The sequence below is a fragment of the Neoarius graeffei genome, chromosome 18 (genome assembly GCF_027579695.1).
Source record: "Neoarius graeffei isolate fNeoGra1 chromosome 18, fNeoGra1.pri, whole genome shotgun sequence".
Lineage (NCBI taxonomy): Eukaryota > Metazoa > Chordata > Actinopteri > Siluriformes > Ariidae > Neoarius > Neoarius graeffei.
In genome coordinates, this window is record NC_083586.1 from 67,575,031 (window position 1) to 67,602,719 (window position 27,689).

General features: G+C 47.8%; 1 protein-coding gene across 1 annotated transcript in view; it reads left to right on the top strand.

Annotated features, from left to right (window-relative positions):
• Nucleotides 1-18,530: 18,530 nt before the first annotated feature.
• The window catches only part of LOC132866504 (protein GPR108-like), a 33,954-nt gene continuing 24,795 nt past the window's right edge, over nucleotides 18,531-27,689 (top strand). The window contains exon 1 of the mRNA XM_060899312.1: nucleotides 18,531-18,740. Within this exon, the coding sequence (XP_060755295.1) occupies nucleotides 18,657-18,740 (84 nt within the window). The 5' untranslated portion in view covers nucleotides 18,531-18,656. The remainder of the gene's footprint in view (nucleotides 18,741-27,689) is intronic.

A 27,689-nucleotide genomic window follows, 5' to 3' on the forward strand; every position in this document is an offset into this window, starting at 1 on the left:
CACTGGAGCAATAGTGTACACAGCCCCATTGGCTGGAAGGGCTCTAATGGCTTCATACACCTCAGAGCTCCACCGATCTTGGATTTTGTGGCAGCCCCTCATACTAAGGTCATGGAAGTAGACTAGCTGGCCCACCCCCAGTGGCACATCGTTCACCTGACTGTCGTGAGCTTCTTTCCGCTTGGCGGCTGCTGCTCGAAGGCGATCTTTAGCGCCCTGGAAAGCAATTTGCAGCCTGGCATGATGTTCCTCAATCCAGTTATGCACCGTCCCTTCAACAGGGTCAGGCACCGTTCCTAGCAAGAAATCGAGCGGCAGGCATGGTTCCTGACCAAACAACAGAAAGTAAGGAGACTCCCCGGTAGCTGAGTGTGGGGTGGTGTTGTAGCAAAAGAGCAGTTGGGGCAGGCACGCAACCCAATCTCTTTTGCGGGACACAGGCAAAGTACGAAGAAGATTATGTAAGGTGCGATTAAATCACTCGCACTGGCCGTTGCCAGCGGGATGATATGGTGTGGTGCGAGATTTTTCAATCCCGTAGAGCTTACAAAGCTGTTGGATGAGAGTTGCCTCAAAACAACAACCTTGGTCAGAGTGGACGCGAGCCGGAACGCCAAACTTGTAAAACCATTCATTAACAAGCACCCTTGCCACAGTAGACGCACTCTGGTCCTGAGTGGGGATAGCCAACGAATACTTACTGAACACGTCAGTTACAACCAGGACATCTTCCACCCCAGACCAGGATGGCTCCAATGATGTAAAATCCACCGCCAATACCTCATTAGGCCTTGAGGCCAATAGGTGTCCCATAAAACTACGGGCTGGGGGCCTGGTGTCTTTGGTGACCTGGCAGCGCTCACACTCCAGACACCACTGTGCCACATCAGAAGACATGCTAGGCCAATAGCACCACTTACGTGCCAACTCCAAGGTGCGCTCCACCCCCTGGTGGCCGTGCTCCTGATGTAGCTGAGTAAAAACATCAGATTTCAAGCTAGTGGGAAGTAATACTTGAAAGTATTCTTTGGCACCATCTGGGCAAAACACCCTATGGTACATTACACCATCCTTGTCCACCAGCTGATCCCACTGACGCAACAGGGTCAGGGTGGACTTTGACATCTGCCTTCGGTCGTTAGACCCAGGCTTGACCCCTCGCCTCCAGTGTGGTACTACCTCCTGGAGGACTGGGTCTTGCTCCTGGCAAGCGTGCAAGTGAGCGATGTTATTACCCGGCAAGGCTGTAACCACCGCTTGAACCACCGGGGTTACAGACTGCATCTGCTGCGCCTGCTGTAAGGAAGTAGGGAGAGCGGTGCCGAGGGCCTGATCCAGTAACACAGAAGGATCAGGACTCTGCCTTGAGAGAGCATCCGCATTGCGGTTCTGCCTGCCAGAGCGGTACCTGATCTCATAGTTAAAAGGGGCTATTTGGGCAACCCAACGCTGCTCTAAGGCACCCAACTTCGCAGTCGGCAGGTGACTCAGGGGATTGTTGTCTGTGAAAACAACACAGCGCTGGCCCAGAAGGTACTCCCTAAACTTCACAGTCAAAGCCCACTTGAGTGCTAAAAATTTCAGTTTCATTGAACTGTAGTTAGACATGTTGCGCTCAGTGGGCTTAAGACCCCGGCTGGCATATGCTATCGGGCACACCTACCCAACCTTTTCTTGAGATAAAACTGCATCTAGCCCACTGTAATTTGCATCCACTTCTAGAATGAAGGGCAGGCTGAAGTCAGCATATGCGAGTACAGGGGCGATCATCAGCTTACCCTTCAATGACTCAAAACTCTGCTGGCACTCCTTGGACCACAGGGACAGGAGACTTTGACCTGAACTCCGCTTGGCTTTCGGACATCCCAGCACCGCCACTAGCTTGTGGAGGGGGGCCACCAACTTAGCAAACCCCTCCACAAACCGGCAGTAATAGCTGGCAAAGCCCAAAAATGAACGCACCTCGGAGACAGTCTGGGGACGAGGCCAATTCGCCACTGCCTCAATCTTCTTGGGGTCAGTTGCCACCCCCTGACTCGAGATGACATGTCCCAGATAACTCACCTCTTGTTTAAAGAATGCACATTTGCTAAGTTTAGCCTTAAGGCCCTCCTGTTGTAAGCGACCCAGGACAAGCTCCAGTCTTTCCAGATGTTGGGTAACGGAGGACGAAAACACCACAATGTCATCCAGGTACAACAACAGGGTTTGACATTGCTGGTCTCCGAAAATTCTCTCCATTAACCTTTGAAATGTCACTGGGGCATTACAAAGGCCAAATGGCATTCTCTGCCACTCAAAGAGGCCAAACGGTGTACAGAAGGCCGTCTTAGCACCATCACCTTCTGCCACAGGGACCTGGTGGTACCCGCTGACTAAATCCAGCATTGAAAACCAGCGGGCTCTGGCCAGTGAGTCAAGGGACTCCTCAATGCGAGGAAGAGGGAAGGCGTCTTTGCGGGTTCTGGCATTAAGTTGGTGGTAGTCAACGCACATGCGGAGACTACCATCCTTCTTCCTGAACAGTACTATAGGGGACGCATATGGGCTACAACTCTCCTTTATAATTTGGGCCTCCATCAACTGATTAATATGAGCCTTAGCCATCTCATATTCTGATGGAGGGATGCGCCGATAGTGCTGTCAAATTGGTACGTCATCAACCAGTGGGATCTGATGAGAGATGAGGTCAGTACACCCCAAGTCCCCGTCATGGGAGGCAAAGACTCCATGGAAACGCTGCAGCAAGTCCCAAGCCTGCTGTTGGTCAGAGGACGACAAAATGGCAAGGTCAAGTTCCTCAATTTGTGCAGACACAGGCGGCGCCACCAGCTGGGAGGCAACAGAAGCGGTCACAGTGCTAACCTCGGTGACATTTGCTGGCAAACTCACCACTTGCGCTGAACACAAACTACCCAAGTCAGTCTGGGGATACAACAGTACATCTTCCATGCCAACATTCACTACTGGTATGTAGCTCGTGTTACGGGTCACCCGGACAATCGATGGCGAAGCCAACAAGCCAGCAGGAAGCCCCCCATCAACAGGTTCAAACAGCACAGAGGTGTCAGAGAAATGTGCAGAACACGTAGCAGCTACCAGAACCATAGTCCCTCCTGGGATGCGATGGGCCCGCCTCCCACGGACCTTAACCCGACCTGTCCGTACGGGGTGAGTGTCCACATAGTGACACTGTTGTAAAGCCTCGACGACAGCACTGGGGGCCTGTACAACAGAGGAGAGCCTGAAGAGGGCAGAACTATATTGCCAAAAATACCCAATTTAACAGAAAAGAAAATATCCCTCACACCACACTACAAGCACACATACACGCACACTGATTATAGATGAATGATGATCAGACACACAAACAGTCACACACACACACACACACACACTACAAAGGTTAAAACTAGTGTTAAAGTGCTGTGGTGGTTGGTGATTTCGCAGCCCTCCTCATGCAGGCAGCTGCACCAATCAGAAAAAGCAGCACTTCATAGAAACACGTTGGCAAGAACAGCAGCAAACCCGGACCAAAACCAGCAACACCACTCGATCCAAGACTTCTCTCCTAATCCCAGCGAGGCTCACAGAATTCCATGGGTCATCTGCACTTGGTAACAGATGCCAAGAGAACATTCGGAAATCACCGTACACAAAATGCACAGCTGGGCAAGACCGGAGGAAAGCCAAACGGTGGATGCACTAAAAAGCGACCAAAAACGGATCAGCACTGAATTGAGCAAGGTAAACAAAAGTAATAGCATGCTCGAGCAAGCATACATACCAGTCACCGGCAGACAAAAAATCATGTCGCAGGAAGGTACACTGCTGACAAGAAGTAGACAAAGCCAAGCGGTGGGAGCACTGAGAAAACAACCAGAGCCGGTCACAACTGAAACAAACGAAAGTTAGCCAGAATAACAGAGAGTTCAAAGCCAGCATGCTTACCGGCCACAGGTAAATGGGAAGGGGTGTGACAGGAAACAGCGAGGGGGGGGACAGGTCATTGCGCCTCCAGAGTTCAAAATCACTCTACCATAAATAGGCTGGCGACGCACGCCATTGGTTAAGGCTGCCCCAATTGCTAAGGAGCACTTAACTCAGTGCATCTCGCCACATACACAATCTGTCTGACTGTGGATTGGTGGAGTCCAAACTCTTTAAAGATGGTTTTGTAACCTTTTCCAGCCTGATGAGCATCAACAATGCTTTTTCTGAGGTCCTCAGAAATCTCCTTTGTTCGTGCCATGATACACTTCCACAAACATGTGTTGTAAAGACCAGACTTTGGTAGATCCCTGTTCTTTAAATAAAACAGGGTGCCCACTCACACCTGATTGTGAATCGCATTGATTGAAAACACCTGACTCTAATCTCACCTTCAAATTAACTGCTAATCCGAGAGGTTCACATACTTTTGCCACTCACAGATATGTAATATTGGATCGTTTTCCTCAATAAATAAATGACCAAGTATAATTTTTTCCCATTTGTTTAACTGGGTTCTCTTTATTTACTTTTAGGACTTGTGTGAAACTCTGATGATGTTTTAGGGCATATTTATGCAGAAATATAGAAAATTCTAAAGGGTTCACAAACTTTCAAGCACCACTGTGTGTGTGTATATATATATAAATAATTCTTCAGCAAAGAAGCCAAAATTATGAAATTATTAAGAGTGCCTTAATTTGTCAGCTCAGCAATATTGCTAAAGTATCGAATCCAAGGCAAAATATACTGAAAACCGTTAGGGTTTTGCTGGGATTAGAACCTGGTTCATTGGTGTGATAATCCAGCAAACCCCCACTAGGCCACCAGGGGGATGACTCAAATGCAGAGGCGTGAGGCGGAAGTAGAAAAAGAATCAAAAGGTTTATTTATACTATATACACTATATACAGGGCAAAACAAAAAAAAAACAAAGAGTATAATCCAACACTGGGAAGAAAAAGGGAAAAATAAAATATCAAAAGTTTAAAGTCCAAAAAGGAAAAGGCAAAAATGCAACAGCTCAGAAGATCCAAAAAACACAGTCACTACTAAATCCAAAAGCAAAGCAAAGTGCAAAACAAAGAACACAGTACAGAAGAAACTGGAGATAAACATAACAGCACAAAGACTCCGTGACAAGAGGACTGAACTCAGGGGGTATAAATACACAAACTAAATTGAACACAGGTGAAAATAATCAGGACTAAACAGGCAATTAACAAAAACACAAAACACAGGAACAGTGGCGGCCTCTAGAGGCCAAAATAAACATGACACGAAAAGGAAATAACAGCGGCCTCTAGAGGCCAAAACAGTCCTAGTCCTAACAGAAAACCATATTGAAAAATCATCACCCCAATTATAGCAATCTTGCTACAGAGAAATCTTGGTTTGAAGTAAAATGAGGTAGATATCCCATGGTGTTTGAAAGTTTGTGAACCCTGGGTAAACAAAACAACCACTTCACAGGCGCATGGCTCAACACAGGAAAGCCAGTTCCTCAGGCCAGGACTCTGCTGTCTATCTTCATCTTAATAACAAAGGACACTCATTTCAGGTTTGCAATGTATGCATTTTAGCCAAAGAGGATCGTTGGTATGAGCGAGGAGTTAAAGAAGCCATTTTTGTCAACGTGGAACGGCCATCACCGAACAGAGGTGGTGGTCTAAAGGCCAATTTATGCTGACAACCCAGTCCTCGCAGACGGTGTCGCAGATAGCGTCTGCGTAGCCCCCCCACCTTCGCAGACGCTCTGCGCGCACCTCCCAAAAATTGTGACCACCGCAGAAGCCTCGCAGACAGCGTCGCAGACAAGAGGGCTCTGATTGGTCCACTCTACATCCACTGTACACGCACTTCCGCTTCCCTACTTTCCCGGTTTGTTTTGTTTTCACGACCGGCATTTTTAAAAACACGAGCGAAGGTGGAGCAGCACGAAGAGCGGTTGATTGAGGAAGTACGTACATCTATACGACTCCAGTTCTAGTCATTATAAAAAAAAAGTTCTAGTCATTATAAGTGGAGGATAAACACTCCACTAACCACACCCACCAACTACTCCTAGTGACTTTGCGCCCCCTTGCGTTGTGCCGGTGAATAACATCGCGCACGCCTATTACTCCCCGCTAAACGATAAATTACAACTGTCTGCGAAAAGCTATCTTGTTGCAAGAGCATGCAGAGGCCTTAAGTCTTAGACATACACATATTTTGTTTTCAGACTCCATTACAGTTTATTAACACAAACCTCAACCTTTTTTGAACAAATAAAAGTAAACTGCCATAAACTGGTGTGGGCCTGCTTCATGCTGCAGATCTTCTCAAATCTGGGTTGCAGTTTTGAGCTTGCCACTCTGAGTTCATTTTCAATGTCCAGCTTTGATCTGTATTTTGTCTTGATTGAGGCCACAGCAGAAAAACCTCTCTCACATAGGTAGGATGTGGCAAAGGGAAGAAGTATGGCCAGGGCTCTCTTACCTAACAGTGGGTAATCTTTCTCCACCCCAATCCAAAATGCAGCCAGTGTCTTTGACTGAAACTACAGTCTCATTGTTAAATCAGAGGTGACATCAAAGAACTGTTCCTCCTCTGATGTGCTGGAGTCGGCAGGTGGTGTTGCACTGAAGGGGTCACGGATCCAGTCATATTCTTTGGGATCCTACATCAGGAAATATTTCTGGAAATGGTTCTGAAGGGCAGAGATGTGTGCTTTCATGCATGGGATCACTGTGTTCTGCAGTTTGTTGTCTTCAATGAATGATTTCAGGTTCTCAAATGAGTCCACATTTCCAACCTTCACTCGCTGCAGCCACATCTCAAGTTTTCTGGTGAATAATGTGATTTTATCTGCCAGATGTGGGAGGTGTGTATTTGTGCCCTGCAACTGCAAATTCACTTCATTGAGTTTCAGAAACATGTCACTGAGGTATGCAAGTTTCATGAGGAACTTGTTACAGTAAAATTTGTGGGCAAGATCATTGTCCTCTTCCTTCAAAAAGATGCGGATTTCATCTCGCAGTTCAAAGACCCTGGACAGCACCTTCCCACGTGACAGCCATTGGGACTCGCTGTGAAACAGAACAGCTGTGTGGTCGGAGCCCATTTCCTCGCACAGTGCCGAAAAAATCCGGGCTTTGACAGGTCGTGTTTTGATGTAGTTGATGGTGGCAATAACGTTGGTCATTACATCATTCAGCTCAGGACTCAGCTGTTTAGATGCCAGTGCTTTGCGGTGTATCATGCAGTGCGTCCACTGCACATTGGGGGAGATGCGCTTGATGAGCGCTTGCAGCCCTGCCCATTTCCCAGCCATAGCCTGCGCCCCGTCAGTGCAGATTCCCACACAGTCCTCCCATTTCAGGTTGGCCTCTTTCAAGTAAGAGTCAATGATTTTAAACAGTTCTTCTGCTGTGGCTCTGCCAGTAACTTTTTTGCAGAAAAACAATTCCTCCCTCATGTCATCTCCATCTATGAATCTCATCTCATTATCTCTAGCCGCTTTATCCTTCTACAGGGTCGCAGGCAAGCTGGAGCCAATCCCAGCTGACTATGGGCGAAAGGCGGGGTACACCCTGGACAAGTCGCCAGGTCATCACAGGGCTGACACATAGACACAGACAACCATTCACACTCACATTCACACCTACGGTCAATTTAGAGTCACCAGTTAACCTAACCTGCATGTCTTTGGACTGTGGGGGAAACCGGAGCACCCGGAGGAAACCCACGCAGACACGGGGAGAACATGCAAACTCCACACAGAAAGGCCCTTGCCGGCCCCGGGGCTCAAACCCAGGACCTTCTTGCTGTGAGGCGACAGCGCTAACCACTACACCACCGTGCCGCCCCATCTATGAATCTGACGTAAGTAATTAATAAACAGTCTTTGTTACTGTCAGTGGCTTCATCCATCTGATGAGAAAAGCGGCTGTCACGCACTTTGTCATTAAGCTGCTCCTCTATGTCCTCTGACATGTCATAAATGCGCCTGCTGATGGTGTTGTTGGACAGAGGAATAGCCCTTAGTTTGCTGGCTGCAGTGTCATCAAGCATAGTTGATACCATGTCCATAGCACAGGAAAGTACTAATTCCTCCGCTATTGTGTGTGGCTTTTTACACTGTGCCACTCGGTAGGCAACTTTACATGAGGCGAGTTGAGCATTTACCAGCACGGATGCAGCTTTAGTAAATACCGTAGGGACTGTTGAGCATGGCAGTTTACGATTTTTGTCTGAAAAACTCAACTGGCTTGTCTTTGTGCTCTGGATGTTTTGTCTCCAAGTGGCGTCTTAGCTTGTTAGGCTTCAAGCTGTCACAAGCTAGCACTTTAAGACAGACAACACACTGCGGTCTCTCCTCATTACCCACGGTTGTACAGGTGAAGCCAAAGACAAGATATGTGTCATCATATTTTCTTGTCTTTGCCTTGGAATGAACTTGCTTTGGAAGCACATTTGGCGATGCTTCATCCTCTGATTTGTGTTTACGTGGGAGCCCCCCACCCCCCCGCCAAAAACTTCTCCATGTTATGCTAGCAGTGTAATTCATTCATTCATTCATTCATTCCATCCGCACCCCGTGCCCCCCCTGCAATGGCTCTGTGCCCCCCCGGGGGGTGCGCCCCTCACTTTGGGAACCACTGGTCTAAGATATCATTTATTAGCCACCTACAATGCAGTCCTTGGCACACTTCCCAGACAACTGAATGCACAGCAAAACCCAGCTGTTTTCAGTGACTCACAGAAGGACAGAGAGCACCAACAACCCACTGATCACCCCAACGACTCTCTAGGCCGTTCACACCCAGCCCCCAGTGACCCGCTCCAACAGGAAGACTCAACGACACCTTAGGATTGCTTTTCATCCATGAGAGGATAAATACCTGATACTCCCTATTAGTCAGACAGAACTGAAGAAGCCTTTCGGATGAGAGGTGAAACATCTTCAAGAATCTTCAAGCAAGTCCAGTTGCTCTCTTTTATCACCCACAGTTTACTATGACCTGGATGACTGAGAATCTTCACAAACAAAGACCATTGTTACCCTCCCCAGGAGTGGTCAACCAACAAAGATCACTCCAAGAGCAAGGTGTGTAATCGTCAGCAAGGTCGCAAAGGACCCCAGAATAACTTCTAAGCAACTGAAGGCCTCTCTCACATTGGCTAATGTTTATGAGTCCACCATCAGGAGAACACTGAGCAACAATGGTGTGCATGGCAGGGTTGCAAGGAGAAAGCCACTGCTCTCCAAATAGAACATTGCTGCTCATCACAATTTGCTAAAGATCACATGGACAAGCCAGAAGGCTATTGGAAAAATGTTTTGTGGACAAATGAGACCAAAATAGAACTTTTTGGTTTCAATGAGAAGCGTTATGTTTGGTGAAAGGAAAACACTGCATTCCAGCATAAGAACCTTATCCCATCTGTGAAACATGGTGGTGGTAGTATCATGTTTTGGGCCTGTTTTGCTGCATCTTGGCCAGGATGGCTTGCCATCATTGATGGAACAATGAATTCTGAATTATACCAGTGAATTCTAAAGGACAATGTCAGGACATCTGTCCATGAACTGAATCTCAAGAGAAGGTGGGTCATGCAGTAAGACAACGACCCTAAGCACACAAGTCGTTCTACCAAAGAATGGTTAAAGAAGAATAAAATGAATGTTTTGGAATGGCCAAGTCAAAGTCCTGACCTTAATCCAATGGAAATGTTGTGGAAGGACCTGAAGCGAGCAGTTCATGTGAGGAAACCCACCAATATCCCAGAGTTGAAGCTGTTCTGTACGGAGGAACGGGCTAAAATTCCTCCAAGCTGGTGTGCAGGACTGATCAACAGTTACCGCAAACATTTAGTTGCAGTTATTGCTGCACAAGGGGGTCACACCAGCAAAGGTTCACATACTTTTGCCACTCACAGATATGTAATATTGGATCATTTTCCTCAATAAATAAATGACCAAGTATTATGTTTTTGTCTCATTTGTTTAACCGGGTTCTCTTTATCTACTTTTAGGACTTGTGTGAAAATCTGTTAATGTTTTAGGTCATATTTATGCAGAAATATAGAAAATTCTAAAGGGTTCACAAACTTTCAAGCACCACTGTTTCCAGTTGTGGTCAGAAGTTTACATACAGTGACATGAATGTAATCTTGGATATGAATGGCATAGCAATACAGGGTTTGTCAAAATTATGTTCACACTCATGGATTATTTTTCTCCTGAATGTGTGGTGCACCATGACCATGAAATGTATGTCCGGGCTTTAAATGGTACTGTCGCTCAAACAGGTTGAGCCCATCCTGTAAATCATCTTGCATATATGATGTATGTTTTGTGAATAAATGGGTTCTACCACTTAAGTGTTAACATAATTTTGACTAACACTGTATTGGACGTTCAATTATTGCTGTGAACTATTTGTTTTCTGTGGCAAAATGATTGTACAACATATTTCTTTCATAGAAAAAAAACCATGAATTTGGTGCAGAAGTTATAATTTATTTTGGGTTTTCTGAAATCAACACAGGGTCAATATTATACATACCTGGTCAAATATTTACATACACTCACTTAGATTATTAATTCAGATGTGCCAAGACGTCCAAAATGTCTCAGCAGGATTGGGTTTTCCAACAGGACAGTGCTCCATACCACACAGCCAGGTCAATCAAATCAAGTCAAGTCAAGTTTATTTTTATAGCACTTTTAACAATAGACATTGTCACAAAGCAGCTTTACAGAATTTTAGTGACTTTAAACATGAGATAATTTTATCCCTAATCTATTGCCAATGAGCAAGCCTGTGGCAACAGTGGCATGGTAAAACTTCCTCAGATGACATTAGGAAGAAATCTCGAGAGGAACCAGACTCAAAAGGGAACTCATCCTCATTTGAGTGATAACAGATAGCGTGATTATAACATTTTAACAGTTTTAACATGAAGTCTGTTTTGTTGAAGTTATAAACTGTTCATTGATGGAAACTTGAGTGCAAAACTGTTCATAACAACTGCAGTCCAAAAGTTAGCAAGTTACCTGTAGTCCTCAGCCATAAAAGCATTACTGTAAGAGTCCAGAGCGTCTTTCAAGTGCGACGTTTAACACTCTATATGGGGCCGTCCTCCACAGGAGCGATGTGATGAGACTCCAACCAGACATAAGGCATCAGGATGGATCAGGCAGGTCCGAGGAGCAGAAGAGGTTCAGCATCTCGATCTCAGGATTGACATGTAACTCAAAGGGACAGACGGGGGGGGGGGGGGGGGGGCAGGTTGTTTGGTATGCCCAGTGTCACCTTATGAGTAAGAACAGTATACATTTTGCACTTAGTGCAAGCAGGGACTCCAGCAAAACTAACTATGACAGCATAATTAAAAGGGGAGAGCCAGAAGGTCACACAGACATGAGGGTGTCCTGGGACATAAAGCAGCAGCCACTACACCATCAACAAAATCAAGGTGTGGATGGAGGAGCACAAGATCAAAACCCTATCATGGCCAGCCCAATCTCCAGACCTAAACCCCAGTGAAAACCTCTGGAATGTGATCAAGAGGAAGATGGATGGTCACAAGCCATCAAACAAAGCTGAGCTGATTGAGTTTTTGCGCCAGGAGGGCATAAAGTCACCCAAGAGCAACATGATGGACTGGTGGAGAGCATGCCAAGACGCATGAAAGCTGTGATTAAATCTCAGGGTTATTCTACCAAATATTGATTTCTGAACTCATCATTCAAACATTAGTATTGTGTTGTTTAAAATTGAATATGATCTTGATTTCTATGCATTATTCAAGGTCTGAGAACACTTCATCTTTTTTGTTATTTTGACCATTTGTCACTTTCTGTAATTAAATGCTCTAAGTGACAATAATTTTCATGTGTAATTTGGGGGAAATGTTGTCAGTAGTTTGTGGAATAAAACAAAAATTTTCATGTTCCTCAAGCACATGCCTATAAATAGTAAAACCAGAGAAACTGATAATTTTACAGTGGTCTCTTGATTTTTTTTTTCTTCCAGAGGTGTGTGTGTGTGTGAATTTGTGTTGTGTCATTATGATCTCATCTCATCTCATTATCTGTAGCCGCTTTATCCTTCTACAGGGTCGCAGGCAAGCTGGAGCCTATCCCAGCTGACTACGGGCGAAAGGCGGGGTACACCCTGGACAAGTCGCCAGGTCATCACAGGGCTGACACATAGACACAGACAACCATTCACACATTCACACCTACGGTCAATTTAGAGTCACCAGTTAACCTAACCTGCATGTCTTTGGACTGTGGGGGAAACCGGAGCACCCGGAGGAAACCCACGCGGACACGGGGAGAACATGCAAACTCCACACAGAAAGGCCCTCGCCGGCCCCGGGGCTCGAACCCAGGACCTTCTTGCTGTGAGGCGACAGCGCTAACCACTACACCACCGTGCCGCCCCGTGTCATTATGATATAAACATTAATTTATTTTATAAACATTATAAAACCACTTTGTATTTTTTATATCTGTCTGAAAATCAGTTTTGTCTCTATTTAGATCATGAGTTTAGACACTTTTTAAACTCCTCCTTCGTCTTTGATGCTTTTCTTTTTGAAGCTCTGCATTTGATTAAGGATGTTACCATGACTAGAAGAATTACGTACATGTAATCAGTATCTAATACTGAAATAATACACATCAGTATTCAAACCTCAGATGTAATGACAGACTTAAGCAGCCCTGACAGTTCAGCGCCACTGTAACCACAAAATGTTAAGTATAGAAATTTATGTTTTGGCTGAAATAAGTAAGGAAGCCATTTTGTTAAAATAAAACACGTCATTGTTGTAATGATAATTGCAGGGGCACTCACCGTATTCTCATTCATACGGCATCATTTTTTTTATTTTTCTCTTTTAAATTGTCTCTTGCTTTTTTGCGACACCATATCATATTTGACAGAAAAAAAATTTATATTTCCTTCTTCAGTCTGCATTTTATCCCCCTGACTTTTCAGGGTTTTAAAGGTAATGTTTGTGTTTAAAGGCAGTGATCTGTTTGAATACTGATGATACCACAGCCATCTATGGCCAGGAGTCCAAAAGAGCATAACTGACCATGCTCTCTGGGTAGGAAGGGCATACTCTCTCTCTCTCTTTTTTAATATAATGGGAAAATCAAATTATGAACCCAATATCATGAATCGAAGGGAAGTGTTATATGCCTAGTATTTACTGTAATCTAGAAACATGAATAAAACTTCACCATGCAGCTGAACATTGTATTTGTCAAAGATGTCCATCTCCATAACCAGTGCATTTTTTGTATCGCTCTGCCTCCTTGGCCATGCCTCCCATGGTTTGGTGGAAGGTTGAATTATGTAAGAATGATGCATATGACAATAGTTATGCTTTAAGTTTAACTGGTAAATATGGACTTCCCATTGCATTTTAACAAATTTGTTTCTTTACTTAACAATTTACAAATAATGTATGCATGGCACAAACATTTAATATTTTCCATCAGCCTTGTAGTTAGTACATCAGCAAAATTTTGCACACCAAACTTGGCTGACTGTGGTATCATCAGGACTCAACTGTCCCAATGTTAGAGCAGATGCTTTTCTGTTGGTGAATTGACTTTTTCCCCAAAAAACATTTCTTTAAGAATTATTACTCTGATAGCTCTGAATAATATTGGAAATGTATGCCATAATTCTGTAGATCTCATCTCATCTCATTATCTCTAGCCGCTTTATCCTTCTACAGGGTCACAGGCAAGCTAGAGCCTATCCCAGCTGACTACGGGCGAAAGGCATGGTACACCCTGGACAAGTCGCCAGGTCATCACAGGGCTGACACATAGACACAGACAACCATTCACACTCACATTCACACCTACGGTCAATTTAGAGTCACCAGTTAACCTAACCTGCATGTCTTTGGACTGTGGGGGAAACCGGAGCACCCGGAGGAAACCCACGCGGACACGGGGAGAACATGCAAACTCCACACAGAAAGGCCCTCGCCGGCCACGGGGTTCGAACCCGGACCTTCTTGCTGTGAGGCGACAGCGCTAACCACTACACCACTGTGCCGCCCCAATTCTGTAGATATAATGTAAATATAATTATAATTCGACACATTAAAAACACAACATTAAATCACTCAAACCTCAAGTTTTGGTGGATATGTCAAACTGCAGTAGAACCCCAGACTATGAACAGAGAATTCACAAGATGCAATACCATTCAATTTTCCTTTGAGCCATGTTCATCGATTAGGTTAGTTTTGGCCAGGCACTGCCCAAACTGATAACCACATCATCGGTTTTTCTTTGGCTAATCAGACACAAGGTACACCACCACTCCTGCCAGAGCAGTTGGGGTTTAGGTGCCTTGCTCAGGGGCACTTCAGCCATTCCTGTTAGTCCAGGGACTCGAACCAGCAACCTTTTCAAAGTTCAAAGTATTCATTGTCATATGCACAGTTAGGACATGTCCACTTGCACAATTAAATTATTTTCTTAAATTCTTTTTTCGTTTGCTGTCCACCATGAATGCCAATTACAAATAAATAAATAGGCGGAAGAAGAAAAAGGCAATATAGTGCAAAAAAAAAGCAAAGAAAGCAAAAAGCAACAAAAACAAAACACCCAGTATAGAAAAAAATAAAGGTAAATGTAGTGCAAAATAGGTAGTGTAATACAAAAAATAAGGCGATGATCCGACGTAGCAGCAAAAGGGTAGTAATGTGCAAATGTGCAAACAATGTAACCGGTCAAGGAAACAGCAGCAAAATGTCAGTAATGTGCAAACAATTTAACCAGATGTAAACAGTCAAGGACAGTTTACAGGGAAGTAGTCCAAGGTTATAGACTCCTGTCAGCTGTTTAGGAGTCTGATGGTGGTGGGAAAGAAAGAGTTCTTTAGTCTTACACTTTTACATTTCACACTTCTGTACCTCTGGCCTGAGGGCAGGAGTGTGAACAGTCCATGCTGGGGGTGGGTGGGGTCCTTGAGGATGGAGGCAGCTCTCCTGTGGACTCTGCGGTGGTAGATGTTCTGCAGAGAGGGCAGTGGAGTTTTGGTGATCCTCTCAGCAGTCTTCACCACCCTTTGCAGGCGTTTGCAATCCATTGCTGTAGTGCTGCCGTTTCACACAGTGATGCATTTGGTCAGGATGCTCTCAATCACGCAGCTGTAGAAGTTGCTGAGGATCTTGAGCGACATACCAAACTTCCCCAGCCTCCTCAGAAAGTACAGCTGCTGTTGAGCCTTCCTAACCAGCTGTGTGGTGTTGAGTGTCCATGTGAGGTCCTCACTGATGTGAACACCCAGGTATTTGAAGCTGCTCACCCTCTCCACCTCAAGCTCCTGGGTGAACAGTGGCCGATGAGGTCTCCTCTCCTTCCTCATCTCCTTTGTCTTGTCCATGTTGAGGGTGAGGTTGTTGTCCTCATACCACGACACCAGACTGGCCACCTCCCTCCTGTAGGCCGTTTCGTCACCGCCAGTGATGCATCCTATCACTGCGGTGTCGTCCGCAGACTTCAGGACGATGTTGTCCTTGTGGGAGGCAACACAGTCATGGGTGAACAGACTGTAGAGGATGGGGCTGAGGATGCATCCCTGTGGGGTGCCAATGTTTGTGATGATGCTGGATGAAGTCCTATTACCAATCCTGACAGTCTGGGGCCTGCCAGTCAGGAAGTCGAAGAGCCAGTCACAGAGGGTGGGGTGCAAACCAAGTGTGGAGAGTTTATTGGTGAGTTTGTGGGGGATGACCGTGTTGAAGGCAGAACTGTAGTCAACAAAGAGCATCCTGATGTAAGAGTCTTTGTTTTCCAGGTGGGAGAGGGCATAATGGAGGGCAGCAGTGATGGCATCTGAGGTGGACCTGTTGGGCCTGTAGGCATACTGCAGGGGGTCCAGCGTTTCCGGTATGCTGTTCTGAATGTTGTCCAGTACCACTCTCTCAAAGCACTTTGAGATGATTGGAGTGAGTGCTATTGGCCTGTAATCATTCAGGCAGGTGGGTGGGCTCTTCTTGGGAAGAGGGACGATGGTTGTGGTCTTGAAGCAGGAGGGAACGGTGCTCTGGCTGAGGGAAAGGTTGAAGATAGTGGTGAAAACATCAGCCAGCTCATTGGCACATACTCTGAGGGGCCACCCAGGGATGTTGTCTGGTTCTGCTGCCTTCCTGGGGTTGATCTTCCTCAGAGCTTTGTGTACCTGGCCTGATGAGACTGTTGGTGGGGGGGGGAGGGGTTGGGTGGTCAAGATGTGTGTGTGCCTCCTCTCTGTGCTGTAGCTGGACATCTCAAAGTGGGTGTAGAAAGTGTTGAGGTCATCCGGCAGGCTGTCTGTGGAGCTGATGGTGCTGGTAGTGGTCCTGTAGTCTGTGATGTGTTGCAGGCCTTGCCACATTCGCCCGGGGTCAGCAGTAGAATAGAAGCCATCCAGCTTCCTCTGTATTGCCTCTTGGCTGCTGTAATGGCTTTCCTCAGTCCCTACCTCACCGCTTTGTACTCAGTCTCATTGCCTGATCTAAATGCAAGAGAGTGAGCACACAGCATGTGTCGTACCTGACTGGTTACCCAGGGCTTTTGGTTGGGGAACTTCCTGATCTGTATGGTGGGCACAATGTTGCAGCCACGTGTGCTAATGTACCCAGTCACATACTCAGCATAGTCCTGTATACTGACAGAAGAGTCCTCCAAAGTGGCTGCAGCTTTAAACGCATCCCAGTTTGTCCGAGCAAAACAGTCCTGAAGGGTGCTCTCAGTCTCTGGGCTCCAGAGTTTGACTTGTTTTGTGACAGGGTTTGTTTGCTGAGTCTAGATTCGCCAAAACATCTAAGATACATAGCCTAATGGTTAGAAAAGCAGCTTTTGGTCCGAAAGCTGCTTCTCTAACCATTAGGCTATGTATCTCAGATAGTTTGGGCGAATCTAGACTCATATTTTTGGTGAATGGTGAACTGATGGGTAGGAAGAAGCTCTACTGAAAAAGAATAGCTTGGAGTAACTTATTAAACAAATTTCAGAAGAAATTAACATGAACTAGTGCATTTTGGGGACGGGACTGTGAACTCTGAATGTGAACTAGAACATTTTAATTTGCGCGAATTGAACTTTAAGCTTGCTCTTGTTGCACAACACTGTACACCTATGGCCTCTACAACACACTTCAACAGTGGTGATGACTGAGCTGATGACAAATTCCCCAGCAGAAGTCTATAACCAAGAAATAAGTTGTCTCATCTCATCTCATTATCTCTAGCCGCTTTATCCTGTTCTACAGGGTCGCAGGCAAGCTGGAGCCTATCCCAGCTGACTACGGGTGAAAGGCAGGGTACACCCTGGACAAGTCACCAGGTCATCACAGGGCTGACACATAGACACAGACAGCCATTCACACTCACATTCACACCCACGGTCAATTTAGAGTCACCAGTTAACCTAACCTGCATGTCTTTGGACTGTGGGGGAAACCGGAGCACCCGGAGGAAACCCACGTGGACACGGGGAGAACATGCAAACTCCGCACAGAAAGGCCCTCGCCGGCCACGGGGCTCGAACCCGGACCTTCTTGCTGTGAGGCGACAGCGCTAACCACTACACCACCGTGCCGCCCGAAATAAGTTGTATTTATTATTATTATTATTTAGCCTCACCCACCATATTATTTAATTATTTGATTGTTGGGGCAATTTAAAAATGTTTTATGTATTATGTGTTATGTAATTTCAAAATTCAAAATTGAATTACAAACAAAACAAGATCTCTTTTTTATTTTCTTGTATTCATTTTGAAAATGAAAAACAAACGATCAAATGTACAGAGACCCCACAAATAGCAATGCTGCATCTATTCAATATACAGCAAGTCGCTAAAGCTAACCTGACAGACATTACCCTTCAGCTAACCTTAGCTACATCATAGTTATGTCATGATAAAGTTACACCACACGAACCAAAGAAACCGTACTTAAACATAGTTCAAGTAACTAATCATACTGAATTTGGCACATTTCCCCAAATGTTAATAGCATTATGGTTTTTTTAACTGAGGTAAAAAGAAGGAAAAATTAAAGCTAAACTGTAAAACTCGCTCCACCAGCTGTGCTACCTCCTGGACAAAGTACCTCAAAAAGATGGGGTGAGGTTAAACGTATATAATTCTGTACTGAGTGCCAGTATTTATTTATTTATCATCAAATTAGATTTAAACTAAGAAAAAAGCAATCAATGTAAAATTTAAAAAATTCCCATTCAAGATGGCGGCACTGTTGGCGTGTCTAGCTAGCTAATGCTAGCGATGACGTGTAAACTGTTACGATTCCAGGAAACGTTCGTTTTTTCTTTCTTTCTTTATTTCCACCCGCATTCTGATATATCCATTCTCTTACTTCTTACTTCCGTGTTCTGTTTGTATGTACGAACCAATGAGACAGAAGACTGAAGTTTTTGAACAAATCCTCGCACAGAAACCGGGAACATACCAGCCAATCGTAGTGCGGGGGGCGGGGTTTGTCTGAAAGTGATTGTGGGGAAAAATGACGGCGTCGAGGAAGTGAGTGCCTGGTTAGAAGTGGGAAGTTTGCAAACAGGTAGTTAGCAAAGTAGCTACAAACACTTAATTTATTTAAAGCAGTTGAGGTAAAATCAGCGGATTATCTACGATGATTTTATACCATGTCGTTTACGTGTTATTCCCGGTGTTGGTGTGTTTAAGCGAGGCCAGAATACATCACCTTACTTTGAGGGTAAGTTTTTGTTGTTAGCTAAAGTATGCTAAGCTAAACAAGTAGTGACGCCAGCCATGAAAACATGGAGTTTATTAAACAGGATTAATTAATTAATTAGACGTTTGTTGGATTACAATCGTTTCTGTAAAACAGTGATGCTTGGTTGTTCTGTTACTGATGATCTTAACACTCAGTCATATACACTACTATATAAAATCATACTTTAAAATGCATTAAAAGACGTTATAAATTTTCAGACTGGAAGTGATGTATACGTGTGTGGGGGGGTTAATATCTGTCTGTGTGTGGAGGGGGGTTAATATCTATCTGTCTGTGGGGGGTTAATGTCTGTCTGTCTGTGGGGGGTTAATGTCTGTCTGTCTGTCTGTCTGTCTGTGGGGGGTTAATGTCTGTCTGTCTGTCTGGGGGGTTAATGTCTGTCTGTCTGGGGGGGTTAATGTCTGTCTGTCTGGGGGGGTTAATATCTGTCTGTCTGGGGGGGTTAATATCTGTCTGTCTGTGTGGGGGTTAATGTCTGTCTGTCTGGGGGGGTTAATTTCTGTCTGTCTGTGGGGGTAATATCTGTCTGTGTGTATGGGGGGTTAATATCTGTCTGTCTGGGGGGGTTAATATCTGTCTGTCTATGTGGGGGTTAATGTCTGTCTGTCTGTCTGGGGGGGTTAATATCTGTCTGTCTGGGGGGTTAATATATGTCTGTCTGTGTGGGGGTTAATGTCTGTCTGTCTGGGGGGGTTAATTTCTGTCTGTCTGTGGGGGTAATATCTGTCTGTGTGTATGGGGGGTTAATATCTGTCTGTGTGTATGGGGGGTTAATATCTGTCTGTGTGTATGGGGGGGTTAATATCTGTCTGTGTGTATGGGGGGGTTAATATCTGTCTGTGTGTATGGGGGGTTAATATCTGTCTGTGTGTATGGGGGGTTAATATCTGTCTGTGTGTATGGGGGGTTAATATCTGTCTGTCTGTCTGTGGGGGGTTAATGTCTGTTTGTGGGGGGGTTAATGTCTGTCTGTCTGTCTGTGGGGGGGTTAATATCTGTCTGTCTGTGGGGGGTTAATATCTGTCTGTCTGGGGGGGTTAATATCTGTCTGTCTGTGGGGGGTTAATATCTGTCTGTCTGTGGGGGGTTAATATCTGTCTGTCTGTGGGGGGTTAATATCTGTCTGTCTGTGGGGGGTTAATATCTGTCTGTCTGTGGGGGGTTAATATCTGTCTGTCTGGGGGGGGTTAATATCTGTCTGTCTGGGGGGGTAATATCTGTCTGTCTGGGGGGTAATATCTGTCTGTCTGGGGGGGGGTTAATATCTGTCTGTCTGGGGGGGGTTAATATCTGTCTGTCTATGTGGGGGTTAATATCTGTCTGTCTGTCTGGGGGGTTAATATCTGTCTGTCTGGGGGGGTTAATATCTGTCTGTCTGGGGGGTTAATATATGTCTGTCTGTGTGGGGGTTAATATCTGTCTGTCTGGGGGGGTTAATTTCTGTCTGTCTGTGGGGGTAATATCTGTCTGTGTGTATGGGGGGTTAATATCTGTCTGTGTGTATGGGGGGTTAATATCTGTCTGTCTGTCTGTGTGTGGGGGGGTAATATCTGTCTGTGTGTGTGGGGGGGTAATATCTGTCTGTGTGTATGGGGGGGTAATATCTGTCTGTGTGTATGGGGGGGCTTAATATCTGTCTGTGTGTATGGGGGGGCTTAATATCTGTCTGTGTGTATGGGGGGGCTTAATATCTGTGTGTATGGGGGGTTAATATCTGTCTGTGTGCGTGGGGGGGTTAATATCTGTCTGCGTGCGTGGGGGGGTTAATATCTGTCTGCGTGCGTGGGGGGGTTAATATCTGTCTGCGTGCGTGGGGGGGTTAATATCTGTCTGCGTGCGTGGGGGGGTTAATATCTGTCTGCGTGCGTGGGGGGGTTAATATCTGTCTGCGTGCGTGGGGGGGTTAATATCTGTCTGCGTGCGTGGGGGGGTTAATATCTGTCTGTGTGCGTGGGGGGGTTAATATCTGTCTGCGTGCGTGGGGGGGTTAATGCCTGTCTGTCTGTCTGTGTGCGTGGGGGGGTTAATATCTGTCTGCGTGCGTGGGGGGGTTAATATCTGTCTGCGTGCGTGGGGGGGTGAATATCTGTCTGCGTGCGTGGGGGGGTGAATATCTGTCTGCGTGCGTGGGGGGGTGAATATCTGTCTGCGTGCGTGGGGGGGTTAATATCTGTCTGCGTGCGTGGGGGGGTTAATGCCTGTCTGTCTGTCTGCGTTTCGTGCGTGGGGGGGTTAATGCCTGTCTGTCTGTCTGCGTTTCGTGCGTGGGGGGGGTTAATGCCTGTCTGTCTGTCTGCGTTTCGTGCGTGGGGGGGGTTAATGCCTGTCTGTCTGTCTGCGTTTCGTGCGTGGGGGGGGTTAATGCCTGTCTGTCTGTCTGCGTGCGTGGGGGGGGTTAATGCCTGTCTGTCTGTCTGCGTGCGTGGGGGGGGGTTAATGCCTGTCTGTCTGTCTGCGTGCGTGGGGGGGGTTAATGCCTGTCTGTCTGCGTGCGTGCGTGGGGGGGTTAATGCCTGTCTGTCTGCGTGCGTGCGTGGGGGGGTTAATGCCTGTCTGTCTGCGTGCGTGCGTGGGGGGGTTAATGCCTGTCTGTCTGCGTGCGTGCGTGGGGGGGTTAATGCCTGTCTGTCTGCGTGCGTGCGTGGGGGGGTTAATGCCTGTCTGTCTGCGTGCGTGCGTGGGGGGGTTAATGCCTGTCTGTCTGCGTGCGTGGGGGGGTTAATGCCTGTCTGTCTGCGTGCGTGGGGGGGTTAATGCCTGTCTGTCTGCGTGCGTGGGGGGGTTAATGCCTGTCTGTCTGCGTGCGTGGGGGGGTTAATGCCTGTATGTCTGCGTGCGTGGGGGGGTTAATGCCTGTATGTCTGCGTGCGTGGGGGGGTTAATGCCTGTATGTCTGCGTGCGTGGGGGGGTTAATGCCTGTATGTCTGCGTGCGTGGGGGGGTTAATGCCTGTATGTCTGCGTGCGTGGGGGGGGTTAATGCCTGTATGTCTGCGTGCGTGGGGGGGTTAATGCCTGTATGTCTGCGTGCGTGGGGGGGTTAATGCCTGTATGTCTGCGTGCGTGGGGGGGTTAATGCCTGTATGTCTGCGTGCGTGGGGGGGTTAATGCCTGTATGTCTGCGTGCGTGGGGGGGTTAATGCCTGTATGTCTGCGTGCGTGGGGGGGTTAATGCCTGTCTGTCTGCGTGCGTGGGGGGGGTTAATGCCTGTCTGTCTGCGTGCGTGCGTGGGGGGGTTAATGCCTGTCTGTCTGCGTGCGTGCGTGGGGGGGTTAATGCCTGTCTGTCTGCGTGCGTGCGTGGGGGGGTTAATGCCTGTCTGTCTGCGTGCGTGCGTGGGGGGGTTAATGCCTGTCTGTCTGCGTGCGTGCGTGGGGGGGTTAATGCCTGTCTGTCTGCGTGCGTGCGTGGGGGGGTTAATGCCTGTCTGTCTGCGTGCGTGGGGGGGTTAATGCCTGTATGTCTGCGTGCGTGGGGGGGGGTTAATGCCTGTATGTCTGCGTGCGTGGGGGGGGTTAATGCCTGTCTGTCTGTCTGCGAGCGTGGGGGGGTTAATGCCTGTCTGTCTGTCTGCGAGCGTGGGGGGGTTAATGCCTGTCTGTCTGTCTGCGAGCGTGGGGGGGTTAATGCCTGTCTGTCTGCGTCCGTGGGGGGGTTAATGCCTGTCTGTCTGCGTGCGTGCGTGGGGGGGGTTAATGCCTGTCTGTCTGCGTGCGTGCGTGGGGGGGTTAATGCCTGTCTGTCTGCGTGCGTGCGTGGGGGGGTTAATGCCTGTCTGTCTGCGTGCGTGCGTGGGGGGGTTAATGCCTGTCTGCGTGCGTGCGTGGGGGGGTAAATGTCTGTCTGCGTGCGTGCGTGGGGGGGGTTAATGCCTGTCTGTCTGTCTGCGTGCGTGGGGGGGGTTAATGCCTGTCTGTCAGCATGCGTGGGGGGGGCCTAATGCCTGTCTGTCTGCGTGCGTGCGTGGGGGGGTTAATGCCTGTCTGTCTGCGTGCGTGCGTGGGGGGGTTAATGTCTGTCTGTCTGCGTGCGTGCGTGGGGGGGGTTAATGCCTGTCTGTCTGTCTGCGTGCGTGGGGGGGGCCTAATGCCTGTCTGTCTGCGTGCGTGCGTGGGCGGGGTTAATGCCTGTCTGTCTGCGTTCGTGGGGGGGGTTAATGCCTGTCTGTCTGCGTGCGTGGGGGGGGGGGTTAATGCCTGTCTGTCTGCGTGCGTGGGGGGGGGTTAATGCCTGTCTGTCTGCGTGCGTGGGGGGGGTTAATGCCTGTCTGTCTGCGTGCGTGGGGGGGGGTTAATGCCTGTCTGTCTGCGTGCGTGGGGGGGGTTAATGCCTGTCTGTCTGCGTGCGTGGGGGGGGTTAATGCCTGTCTGTCTGCGTGCGTGGGGGGGGTTAATGCCTGTCTGTCTGCGTGCGTGGGGGGGGTTAATGCCTGTCTGTCTGCGTGCGTGGGGGGGGTTAATGCCTGTCTGTCTGCGTGCGTGGGGGGGGGGTTAATGCCTGTCTGTCTGCGTGCGTGGGGGGGGGTTAATGCCTGTCTGTCTGCGTGCGTGGGGGGGGGTTAATGCCTGTCTGTCTGCGTGCGTGGGGGGGGGTTAATGCCTGTCTGTCTGCGTGCGTGGGGGGGGGTTAATGCCTGTCTGTCTGCGTGCGTGGGGGGGGGGGTTAATGCCTGTCTGTCTGCGTGCGTGGGGGGGGTTAATGCCTGTCTGTCTGCGTGCGTGGGGGGGGGGGTTAATGTCTGTCTGCGTGCGTGGGGGGGGGTTAATGTCTGTCTGCGTGCGTGGGGGGGTTAATGCCTGTCTGTCTGTGGGGGGGGGGTTAATGCCTGTCTGTCTGTCTGTGTGTGGGGGTTAATGTCTGTCTGTGTGTGGGGGGGTTAATGTCTGTCTGTCTGTCTGTGTGTGGGGGGGTTAATGTCTGTCTGTATGTGTGTGGGGGTTAATGTCTGTCTGTATGTGTGTGGGGGTTAATGTCTATATGTGTGTGGGGGTTAATGTCTCTGTCTGTCTGTCTGTATGTGTGTGGGGGTTAATGTCTGTCTGTGTGTGGGGGTTAATGTCTGTCTGTCTGTGTGTGGGGGTTAATGTCTGTCTGTATGTGTGTGGGGGTTAATGTCTGTCTGTGTGTGGGGGGGGGTTAATGTCTGTCTGTCTGTCTGTGTGTGGGGGTTAATGTCTGTCTGTATGTGTGTGTGGGTTAATGTCTGTCTGTATGTGTGTGGGGGTTAATGTCTGTCTGTATGTGTGTGGGGGTTAATGTCTGTCTGTCTGTGTGTGGGGGTTAATGTCTGTCTGTCTGTATGTGTGTGGGGGTTAATGTCTGTCTGTATGTGTGTGGGGGTTAATGTCTCTGTCTGTCTGTGTGTGGGGGTTAATGTCTGTCTCTCTGTCTGTCTGTGTGTGGGGGTTAATGTCTGTCTGTGTGTGGGGGTTAATGTCTGTCTGTATGTGTGTGGGGGTTAATGTCTGTCTGTGTGTGGGGGGGTTAATGTCTGTCTGTCTGTCTGTGTGTGGGGGTTAATGTCTGTCTGTATGTGTGTGGGGGTTAATGTCTGTCTGTATGTGTGTGGGGGTTAATGTCTGTCTGTCTGTATGTGTGTGGGGGTTAATGTCTGTCTGTCTGTATGTGTGTGGGGGTTAATGTCTGTCTGTATGTGTGTGGGGGTTAATGTCTATATGTGTGTGGGGGTTAATGTCTCTGTCTGTCTGTGTGTGGGGGTTAATGTCTGTCTCTCTGTCTGTATGTGTGTGGGGGTTAATGCCTGTCTGTATGTGTGTGGGGGTTAATGTCTGTCTGTATGTGTGTGGGGGTTAATGTCTGTCTGTCTGTCTGTCTGTGTGTGGGGGTTAATGTCTGTCTCTCTGTCTGTCTGTCTGTGGGGGTTAATGTCTGTTTGTGTGTGGGGGTTAATGTCTGTCTGTCTGTGTGTGGGGGTTAATGTCTGTCTGTCTGTCTGTGTGTGGGGGTTAATGTCTGTCTGTCTGTCTGTCTGTGTGTGGGGGTTAATGTCTGTCTGTCTGTGTGTGGGGGTTAATGTCTGTCTGTCTGTCTGTCTGTGTGTGGGGGTTAATGTCTGTCTCTCTGTCTGTCTGTCTGTGGGGGTTAATGTCTGTCTGTGTGTGGGGGTTAATGTCTGTGTGTGGGGGTTAATGTCTGTCTGTCTGTCTGTCTGTCTGTCTGTCTGTCTGTGGGGGTTAATGTCTGTCTGTCTGTGTGTGGGGGTTAATGTCTGTCTGTCTGTCTGTGTGTGGGGGTTAATGTCTGTCTGTCTGTCTGTGTGTGGGGGTTAATGTCTGTCTGTCTGTGTGTGGGGGTTAATGTCTGTCTGTCTGTCTGTGTGTGGGGGTTAATGTCTGTCTGTCTGTCTGTGTGTGGGGGTTAATGTCTGTCTGTCTGTGTGTGGGGGTTAATGTCTGTCTCTCTGTCTGTCTGTCTGTGGGGGTTAATGTCTGTCTGTGTGTGGGGGTTAATGTCTGTCTGTGTGTGGGGGTTAATGTCTGTCTGTCTGTCTGTGTGTGGGGGTTAATGTCTGTCTGTCTGTCTGTGTGTGGGGGTTAATGTCTGTCTGTCTGCCTGTCTGTGTGTGGGGGTTAATGTCTGTCTGTCTGTGTGTGGGGGTTAATGTCTGTCTGTCTGTGTGTGGGGGTTAATGTCTGTCTGTCTGTGTGTGGGGGTTAATGTCTGTCTGTCTGTGTGTGGGGGTTAATGTCTGTCTGTCTGTGTGTGGGGGTTAATGTCTGTCTGTCTGTGTGTGGGGGTTAATGTCTGTCTGTCTGTCTGTGTGTGGGGGTTAATGTCTGTCTGTCTGTGTGTGGGGGTTAATGTCTGTCTGTCTGTCTGTGTGTGGGGGTTAATGTCTGTCTGTCTGTCTGTCTGTCTGTGTGTGGGGGTTAATGTCTGTCTGTCTGTCTGTCTGTCTGTGTGTGGGGGTTAATGTCTGTCTGTCTGTCTGTCTGTCTGTCTGTGTGTGGGGGTTAATGTCTGTCTGTCTGTCTGTCTGTCTGTGTGTGGGGGTTAATGTCTGTCTGTCTGTCTGTGTGTGGGGGTTAATGTCTGTCTGTCTGTGTGTGGGGGTTAATGTCTGTCTGTCTGTGTGTGGGGGTTAATGTCTGTATGTCTGTGTGTGGTGGGTTAATATCTGTCTGTCTGTGTGTGGGGTGTTAATATCTGTCTGTCTGTGTGTGGGGTGTTAATAATGCCGCTTTTCCACTACAAACGCGGCTGAGCCGTGCCGTGCCGAGTCGAGCGGAGTCGAGCTGAGCGGGGCTGTTGGAGTTGCATTTCGACTACAACCGCGCTGAACCGTGCTGGCTGGAAGTGGGTGGACACATTGGGTGGAGTTAGCGAAAGTGGGTGGACGTCACGTGATGTCGTTAAGCAGCGCAAACAGTGACATCAGTGACAGTGGCGGAACAAGTCAGAGCCGGGCCGGGGGCGGGGCAAATGACCGGGCCCTTTATTAAAGCTTATCATAACATCATTTTAGGCTACAAAATGTCCGCAACTGCGGTGTTTACCAATTTCAACACTACCGGGTGCAACTATATTATTTAGTACATCAAGTCCTTCAAACGAACATGTAACTCAGAAACAAAAAACATTAGGATACTGTACATGGCTCATAATAAAACATCAATAGCCTATACTGCGCACATTATTTGAAGGGCATACGAATGAGCGCTCAGAGTGGTGACAGGAAGAGTCAGAAATAAAAGGAGGGCGGTGCAAACCTCACTGAATGCACTGTGTTTACCAATTTCAACACTACGGGGTGCAACTATGTTATTTTGTACATTAAGTCCTTCAAACGAACATGTAACTCAGAAACAAAAAAACATTAGGCGACATACTGTACATGGCTCATAATAAAACATCAATAGCCTACTGCGCGCATTATTTGAAGGGCATACGACGAGCCTTGCGCTCCGCGAACTCGTGCACGATGCTCTGTATGTCACTGATTCAGTGAGCTTTTAAGCAGTAGTCTCACGACCCGAATAGTAAACAATAAACATGGAGGACATGGAGTCGTTAGTGTTGCTGGTCTTGGTGCTGTGGCTTGTTGTCACCGACAACGCCAACAGATACTGGCAAGAGCGTATAGATGAGGCGAGGCGCATAAGGCTTCAGAAATTCTCGTAATTCGTAATTATTCTTCTTCCGGGTTTGCGGTGTTTACAGATCCCAGCGCGCTCGCGGGGCGTGTGTGGGCATGTGAGGACACTCCTCCTCACCAATCAGTGCACAGGGGAGTGTCTGCTCACGCCCCCAACCTCACTCGGCACGGCTTGGCTCGCTTCAGCCCCACTCCAAAACGGTGCGAGTTTTAGGGGCTAAGCAGGGCTGAAACGAGCTGAGTCGTGCTGGTTTTTGGTAGTCGAAACGCGAGCCGTGTCGGGCTGAAGTGAGCTGAAGTGAGCTGAAAAAGGGTAGTGGAAAAGGGCCATATCTGTCTGTCTGTGTGGGGGGGGTTAATCTCTGTATGTCTGTGTGTGGGGGGTTAATATCTGTCTGTGTGTGGGGGGGTAATGTCTGTCTGTCTGTCTGTGTGTGTGGGGGTAATGTCTGTCTGTCTGTGTGTGGGGGGGTAATGTCTGTCTGTCTGTGTGTGGGGGGGTAATGTCTGTCTGTCTGTGTGTGTGGGGGTAATGTCTGTCTGTCTGTGTGTGGGGGGGTAATGTCTGTCTGTCTGTCTGTGTGTGGGGGGGGTAATGTCTGTCTGTGTGTGTGGGGGGGTAATGTCTGTCTGTCTGTGTGTGGGGGGGGTAATGTCTGTCTGTGTGTGGGGGGGGGTAATGTCTGTCTGTGTGTGGGGGGGTAATATCTGTCTGTCTGTTTGTGGGGGGTAATATCTGTCTCTCTGTGTGTGGGGGGTTAATATCTGTCTGTGTGTGGGGGGTTAACATC